Source organism: Rutidosis leptorrhynchoides, chromosome 6 (genome assembly GCF_046630445.1).
Source record: "Rutidosis leptorrhynchoides isolate AG116_Rl617_1_P2 chromosome 6, CSIRO_AGI_Rlap_v1, whole genome shotgun sequence".
NCBI lineage: Eukaryota > Viridiplantae > Streptophyta > Magnoliopsida > Asterales > Asteraceae > Rutidosis > Rutidosis leptorrhynchoides.
This window is the reverse complement of record NC_092338.1, coordinates 223,667,536-223,676,418: the sequence shown is the minus strand read 5'-3', so window position 1 is coordinate 223,676,418 and position 8,883 is coordinate 223,667,536. Positions and strand designations below refer to the sequence as shown.

The 8,883-nt window shown below is 33.3% G+C and overlaps 1 protein-coding gene across 1 annotated transcript; it reads left to right on the top strand.

Annotated features, from left to right (window-relative positions):
- Positions 1–3,396: 3,396 nt before the first annotated feature.
- On the top strand, positions 3,397–4,860 carry LOC139854410 (uncharacterized). Its single transcript, XM_071843715.1, has 2 exons — positions 3,397–3,561; positions 3,646–4,860. The coding sequence occupies exons 1-2, from the start codon at positions 3,397–3,399 to the stop codon at positions 4,858–4,860; spliced, it is 1,380 nt and encodes a 459-aa protein (XP_071699816.1).
- The last annotated feature ends 4,023 nt before the right edge of the window (positions 4,861–8,883 follow it).

Genomic DNA, 8,883 nt, shown 5'->3' with positions numbered 1-8,883 from the left:
ACCATCATTTGGCAACTAGCATGAAATATCTCATAAAATTACAAAAATATGAGTAATCATTCATGACTTATTTACATGAAAACAAAATTACATATCCTTTATATCTAATCCATACACCAACGACCAAAAACACCTACAAACACTTTCATTCTTCAATTTTATTCATCTAATTGATCTCTCTCAAGTTCTATCTTCAAGTTCTAAGTGTTCTTCATAAATTCCAAAAGTTCTAGTTTCATAAAATCAAGAATACTTTCAAGTTTGCTAGCTCACTTCCAATCTTGTAAGGTGATCATCCAACCTCAAGAAATCTTTGTTTCTTATAGTAGGTTATCATTCTAATACAAGGTAATAATCATATTCAAACTTTGGTTCAATTTCTATAACTATAACAATCTTATTTCAAGTGATGATCTTACTTGAACTTGTTTTCGTGCCATGATTCTGCTTCAAGAACTTCGAGCCATCCAAGGATCCATTGAAGCTAGATCCACTTTTCTCTTTTCCAGTAGGTTTATCCAAGGAACTTAAGGTAGTAATGATGTTCATAACATCATTCGATTCATACATATAAAGCTATCTTATTCGAAGGTTTAAACTTGTAATCACTAGAACATAGTTTGGTTAATTCTAAACTTGTTCGCAAACAAAAGTTAATCCTTCTAACTTGACTTTTAAAATAAACTAAACACATTTTATATATCTATATGATATGCTAACTTAATGATTTAAAACCTGGAAACACGAAAAACACCGTAAAACCGGATTTACGCCGTCGTAGTAACACCGCGGGCTGTTTTGGGTTAGTTAATTAAAAACTATGATAAACTTTGATTTTAAAGTTGTTATTCTGAGAAAATGATTTTTATTATGAACATGAAACTATATCCAAAAATTATGATTAAACTCAAAGTGGAAGTATGTTTTCTAAAATGGTCATCTAGACGTCGTTCTTTCGACTGAAATGACTACCTTTACAAAAACGACTTGTAACTTATTTTTCCGACAATAAAACTATACTTTTTCTGTTTAGGTTCATAAAATAGAGTTCAATATGAAACCATAGCAATTTGATTCACTCAAAACGGATTTAAAATGAAGAAGTTATGGGTAAAACAAGATTGGATAATTTTTCTCATTTTAACTACGTGAAAATTGTTAACAAATCTATTCCAACCATAACTTAATCAACTTGTATTGTATATTATGTAATCTTGAGATACCATAGACACGTATACAATGTTTCGACCTATCATGTCGACACATCTATATATATTTCGGAACAACCATAGACACTCTATATGTGAATGTTGGAGTTAGCTATACAGGGTTGAGGTTGATTCCAAAATATATATAGTTTGAGTTGTGATCAATACTGAGATATGTATACACTGGGTCGTGGATTGATTCAAGATAATATTTATCGATTTATTTCTGTACATCTAACTGTGGACAACTAGTTGTAGGTTACTAACGAGGACAGCTGACTTAATAAACTTAAAACATCAAAATATATTAAAAGTGTTGTAAATATATTTTGAACATACTTTGATATATATGTATATATTGTTATAGGTTCGTGAATCAACCAGTGGCCAAGTCTTACTTCCCGACGAAGTAAAAATCTGTGAAAGTGAGTTATAGTCCCACTTTTAAAATCTAATATTTTTGGGATGAGAATACATGCAGGTTTTATAAATGATTTACAAAATAGACACAAGTACGTGAAACTACATTCTATGGTTGAATTATCGAAATCGAATATGCCCCTTTTTATTAAGTCTGGTAATCTAAGAATTAGGGAACAGACACCCTAATTGACGCGAATCCTAAAGATAGATCTATTGGGCCTAACAAACCCCATCCAAAGTACCGGATGCTTTAGTACTTCGAAATTTATATCATATCCGAAGGGTGTCCCGGAATGATGGGGATATTCTTATATATGCATCTTGTTAATGTCGGTTACCAGGTGTTCACCATATGAATGATTTTTATCTCTATGTATGGGATGTGTATTGAAATATGAAATCTTGTGGTCTATTGTTACGATTTGATATATATAGGTTAAACCTATAACTCACCAACATTTTTGTTGACGTTTAAAGCATGTTTATTCTCAGGTGAATATTAAGAGCTTCCGCTGTTGCATACTAAAATAAGGACAAGATTTGGAGTCCATGTTTGTATGATATTGTGTAAAAACTGCATTCAAGAAACTGATTTCGATGTAACATATTTGTATTGTAAACCATTATGTAATGGTCGTGTGTAAACAGGATATTTTAGATTATCATTATTTGATAATCTACGTAAAGCTTTTTAAACCTTTATTTATGAAATAAAGGTTATGGTTTGTTTTAAAAATGAATGCAGTCTTTGAAAAACGTCTCATATAGAGGTCAAAACCTCGCAACGAAATCAATTAATATGGAATGTTTTTAATCAATAAGAACGGGACATTTCAGTGGATACCCGTTATCCAAAACAAAAACAAAACACAGTACATTTAGCTTTAAAGACTTTTGGTCAAACACCTCAGCAAACATGTCATGTGTAGGGTTTTGCTAGAACTTGTAAAAGACAATACTAAAACAATCTTTTCAGTTATAATATGTAGATGCAAACCATCTCCATTTAGTTGAGTGGTTACCACCCTTTTGGGTCTTCGAGAGGTCTCGAGTTCGAGTCTCACTTGGAGATTTCATAATGCAGTTTGTATTGCAGTTGGTTATGGAGTCCTCTGGAGTTTGTTGCAAATGGTAGGTTTTACTCATATCTAACAAGGTTCCCTCATAGGTTTTCCTTGGGTGCAATATTCTGAGGTTTCCTTCTAACGGGTATATGAAGTGAGCATGACCTGTGACTTCCTGAATATGATCGGGTGGGTGGTTAATGCCCCGTCAGTGACCTTAATACCGCTGTTCAGGAAAAAAATATGTTGATGCGTAATAACAAGCAAACTGTTCTTGGAAACATCGGCCAATAGCATAGCATTCTCGAAATATAGATTTCATTTGTACTTATTAGTCACGTATATGTATTATTAGTAAAGTGTACAAGTAGCAATAGTATGACTTAGTATAAGTCAAATATACATAAAATATTGTATTCAAAATAGGAGATATACCTCCCATATTTATCTGTAGGTTAGTTGGAGATCAACTTGTATAAATTGCATACTGTGAATGAATGGAGGGCATCGAGCCTTTTCCATTATCTTTCATGGTATCAGCAGCCTTTCTCTACTCTATTCAATACGTCTTCTTCTTCTAAACCTACAATCTTCATCTGCTTTATCACAAAACAAAACCAATCACCATGTCTAATACTTCAAAAATTCACCCAGCAATCACAGTTAATAACATTAAAAATTTCATACCTATTACTCTCATGATGGATAAAAGCCAATACGCCTTCTGGTCTGGCTTATTTCAGATTCACTGCAAAGCATATGATGTCTTGGATCACATCATCCCACCCACTACTGATCCATCATCAACGAACACTCAAACAAATCCACCAACCCAAACTGCTTCTTGGGAACGACTTGATGCTATCGTTCTCCAATGGATTTATGGGACTATTTCCCAAGATCTTCTTCGTACTGCGTTCAAAATTGAATCAACAGCTAGTCAAGCGTAGGATCGATTAAAGGGTATTTTTCAAGATAATAAAAATTCGTGTGCTGTTTACCTGCAACATCAATTTACAAACACTCATCTTGACAATTTCCCTGATGCTTCAAAGTATTATCAAGAACTTAAGATTCTCGCAGATCAATTAGGCAACATCGGTCCTGCAATTGAAGAAGAACGATTAGTATTGCAACTAGTTACGGGCCTCAATGACAGCTATGCAAGTCTTCGTTCCATCATCACCCACCGTGAGAAGCTCCCTTCCTTCTATGAAGCCCGTTCTATGCTTATACTTGAAGAATCCCAAACCCAAAAACTCGCCATTCAAGCTGCTTCCACCGCCACCACTGCTCTTGTTTCATCCACTGGCCAGTCATCTCAACAGCAACCTAATCAGTCATCCAATCGGTCTGTTAACAATCGTGGTCGAGGTGCTTATCGTGGTAACAGGGGAAGAAATTCATCTGGCAATCGAGGTAGAGGAAGAGCTAATTTGGGTTCCTTTAATACCGGTTTTCATTCGGGTTATACTCCGGGTTTTAATTCCAGTGCGTCTCCATCTGGACCATTGAGTTACGGTCATTGGGCCTGGAACAATACTAATTGGGCCTTGCCTCCTACTTTTCCCACTACTTCATGGACCCGTCCACAATCTAGAAGCAATCAGCCTGGCGTACTGGGCCCAAGGCCCAATGCTAATTCTGCTACTTCTGCTAATTATGCGTCTTCTGTTCTGTCACAACCTACTGATATTGAAGTAGCCATGCACACCATGAGCCTAAACCCACCCGATGACAATTGGTATTTAGACACAGGAGCTATATCTCACATGCCGAACAACCAAGGTAAATTTATGTTTTATTATCCGACATATTGCTCTAAATGTATTATTATAGAAGATGGAAATGGTTTGCCAATTCAAGGATACGGTCATAATCTAATTCCCTCATACTCTACTCGTCCTTTACACTTGAACAGTATTCTTTATTCCCCTCATTTAATTAAAAATTTAATCTATGTTCGTTGTCTCTCTATTGACAATAATATTTCTATTGAATTTGATCCGTTTGGTTTTACTGTGAAGGATTTTCTGACAATAATGCGATGCAATAGCACCGGTGATCTTTACCCATTTCATCCTTCCTTGATGCAAGCTATCTCATCCCATTCAGCGTTTTCAGTTTCGTCTTCAGATTTATGGCATCAACGTCTAGGTCAATAGAGAGGCCGAAAAGAGAAATAAGAGCAATTAATAATATAATCCGCACTATTCTATCACAATATTGCGTCCTTTCCAACGTCTTCAGTTTCGTTCTCTTAGCATTAAAAATTACATTCCTTGTAATCCTAGCAATAAAAATACTGTTTGTCAAGCTTGAGTTTTTGGCAAACATGTGCGGTTACCAATTTATATATCGTCTAATATTACTCATGCTCCCTTTGACATTATTCTTAGTGAATTATGGACCTAACCAATTGTTAGAAATGGTGGTCATCGTTATTATATGCTTCTACTTGATGACAAAACAAACTTTCTTTGGACATTTCCACTTTCACATAAATCACAAGTTTTTACTATCTTTGCTAATTTTCATACCTTAGTAAAAACTCAATTCGGTATAAATATAAAATCTTTTCAATGTGACAATGGAACCAAATATAACAATGATATGGCCAAAATGGACGGTTATGTTTTAGTATGCAGTGTCGTCGGGCCGCACGCCGTCGGTCAAGGTCTCCCAGCGGGGACGTACCCGTGTTTTAAATTTATAAGGTCAGGGCCTAAATCTACCACTCCTTAGGGTGAGTAAGGGAAGTATGACCTAGGGTCATTTTTAAAGGAAGTCTACAGAATCGAACCTAAAACCTAACAAAAATAACTAACAAGGAGTAGTTGTGTTTCTATTTTGGGTTTTCTAATTTTCTAAAGGATAAAATAAATACAGATAGGTAAAATTTATATTTCAGATAAGGTTAAAGATGTACATGCTATGATTTCGTTAGTTACATTGCTGAGTTTTGTAATGATGGCTCATAGATAGTTGATAACCCCTTACCCGTTATATTGGTCCTACCGCCCCTATCAGAGGACTGACATGTCACTGGGCATAATGTATGTGATAGGCTTGAAGATTCTGAATGAGCAGCAACGCCTCTTCCCTCGACGACAGAGTAACACAGCTACTTGTTCACACTAGACGGCTTTTTATTATGAGCGACCCGATAAGGCAGCGTATTAATCTATCCACTTGGCCCAAACTTTCTTAAACATAAGCTAAGTAGAGGTATCCCTTATTCGAGAGACATGATATGTTTATGATGCTTTCATTAACGAGTGGTTTATAAAGATTAGTTAGGTTCTTATTTAAAAGAAATCAACCATAGAGGAACATCATGGCCAGACAGTAGTCTCCATGTAAACGTTCAGTTATCCTAACGGTTCCAATCTTTTATGGGTTTAAACAAACAGTTCCTGTTACTAAAGAATCCCTCAGACGGAGTGCAATGTCTGAGACCGCGTTATGGTGCAATGTACTCATCAACAGTGAGGTCGTTTCCATGGCCATACATAGTAGAGGTATATAGTACTACAACCGTTGTGCCTCCTCGATATACGTACTATGTTTACATGCGTAGTAACTACTCTAGTATAGCCTGAGGCCAGCCTTGTACTCCTAGTATCAATTAGTGTAACGACCCGGATTTTTCCGCTAATATATATAAGATTAATATTTACATAATTAAATGTTTCCAACATGTTAAGAAATCAAACTCATTAAGATTTGGTTATTTGAAATGAATTTTATACAAATGTTTGAACACCCAGTCTGTCTGATGATTCACAAACGTCATAACTCGAAATAATTATATAATGATGTATATATGGATATATATATATATATATATATATATATATATATATATATAAATATATATGATTTGATGAAATGATATTTAAGTATCTCATTACATATAATAACAATTGGTTATATACATAAAATGAGATTACTAACTTAAAGACTTCAAGACTATATACATATATACGTAACGATTATCGTTGTAATAACATCTTAATATTTATATATCGTATTAAGATATATTTACACACTATGTTATCATGATAATATAACAATTTAACATCTCATTAGATATAATAACAATGGGATTAATTACATTTAACAAGGTCCTTAACCTAAAGGTTTCGAAACAACACTTACATGTAACGACTAACGATGACTTAAAGACTTAGTTAAATATATATACATGTAATGTATTATGATGTATTTATACACTTTTAAAAGACTTCAAGACACATATCAAAGTACTTCTAGTTAACAAAAATGCTTACAATTACATTCTCATTCATTTTCATCAAAAATTCTACTCGTACATGTATGGTATTGTACTCGTATTATACGCAGCTTCTAGATGTATTTACTATTCATCTATACTAATAAAAATCTGCTCCTTAGCAGCCTTAAATGATTAAGGATCATGTGGGAACCATCATTTGTCAACTTGCATGAATTATTTAGCAAGAAAACAAACTTAAGTATCTTTTTTTCTTTATAAAATGTAAAAAATGTATTCATGAGTGCACACCATTTCTTCACTCCATTTTCTCATACTTACACTCCAATTTCTCTCTCAAAATACTCCTAACATAATACTTGATCATCTCCAAGCATTTTCACCATCTTTTAGTTTCAATTACAAGCTTTAATCATCATAAAAACAACCATCTTTCAAGAACACTTCAAGAATCATATCAAGTCTTCATGACTACTTCAAAGCTTTCTAATCCATTCCAACTCATCATCTAAGATTAGGAAACCTTTGTTATTTATAGTAGGTTATCTTTCTTATTCAAGGTAATATTCATATTCAAACTTTGATTCAATTTCTATAACTATAACAATCTTATTTCAAGTGGAAATCTTACTTGAACTTGTTTTCGTGTCATGATTCTACTTCAAGAACTTTCAAGCTATCCAAAGATCCTTTGAAGCTAGATCTATTTTTTTCATTTCCAGTAGGTTTATCCAGAAAACTTGAGGTAGTAATGATGTTCATAACATAATTCTATTCATCCATATAAAACTATCTTATTCGAAGAGCTAAACTTGTAATCACTAGAACATAGTTTAGTTAATTTTAAACTTGTTCGCAAACAAAGTTAATCCTTCTAACTTAACTTTTAAAATCAATTAAACACATGTTCTATATCTATATGATATGCTAACTTAATGATTTAAAACCTGAAAACACGAAGAACACCATAAAACCGGATATACGCCGTCGTAGTACAACCGGGGGCTGTTTTGGTTTGGATAATTAAAAACTATGAAAAACTTTGATTTAAAAGCTATACTTCTAGGAAAATGATTTTTCTTATGAATATGAAACTATATCCAAAAATCATGGTTAAACTCAAAGTGAAAGTATGTTTTTCAAAATAGTCATCAAGATGTGGTTCTTTTGACGGAAATGACTACCTCTTTCAAAAATGACTTGTAACTTATATTTCCGACTATAAACCTATAATTTTTCTGTTTAGTTTCATAAAGTTAAGTTCAATATGAAACCATAGTCACTTAAATCACTCAAAACGGATTTGAAACGAAGAAATGAGGGTAAAACAAAATTGGTAAAAACTACTCATTTTAGCTACGTGAAAATTTGTAAGAAATCTATTCCAACCATAACTTAAACAACTTATATTGTATATTATGTATTCTTGAGATACCATAGACATGTATACAATGTTTCGACCTATCATGTCGACCCATCTATATATATATTTACGAACAACCATAGACACTCTATATGCAAATGTTGGAGTTAGCTATACAGGGTTGAGGTTGATTCCAAAATATATATATATAGTTTGAGTTGTGATCAATACTGAGATATGTATACACTGGGTTGTGGATTGATTCAAGATATATATTAAGTTATTCATGTACGACAAATTATGGACTACTAACATTGGACTGCTAACTGGACAACTAAAATCATCAACACGTAATAAAGAAAATATTGTGAATATATTTCGATCATATTTTAATATATGTATATATTGTTATAGGTTCATAAATCAACCCGTGGCCAAGTCTAATTCTCGACGAATTAGTAATCTGTGAAAGTGAGTTATAGTCCCATTTTTACTATCTAAAATATTTTGGGATGAGAATACATGCAAATTTATAAATATTTTACAAAATAAGCACAAGTTCATGAAACT

Bases quoted from the DNA above. Each gene is read 5' to 3' on its own strand.
- LOC139854410 (XM_071843715.1), top strand. From the start codon at position 3,397: ATGGATAAAAGCCAATACGCCTTCTGGTCTGGCTTATTTCAGATTCAC. The intron at 3,562-3,645 runs GTTCTCCAATGG...AGTCAAGCGTAG, and splicing joins GGGAACGACTTGATGCTATC to GATCGATTAAAGGGTATTTT.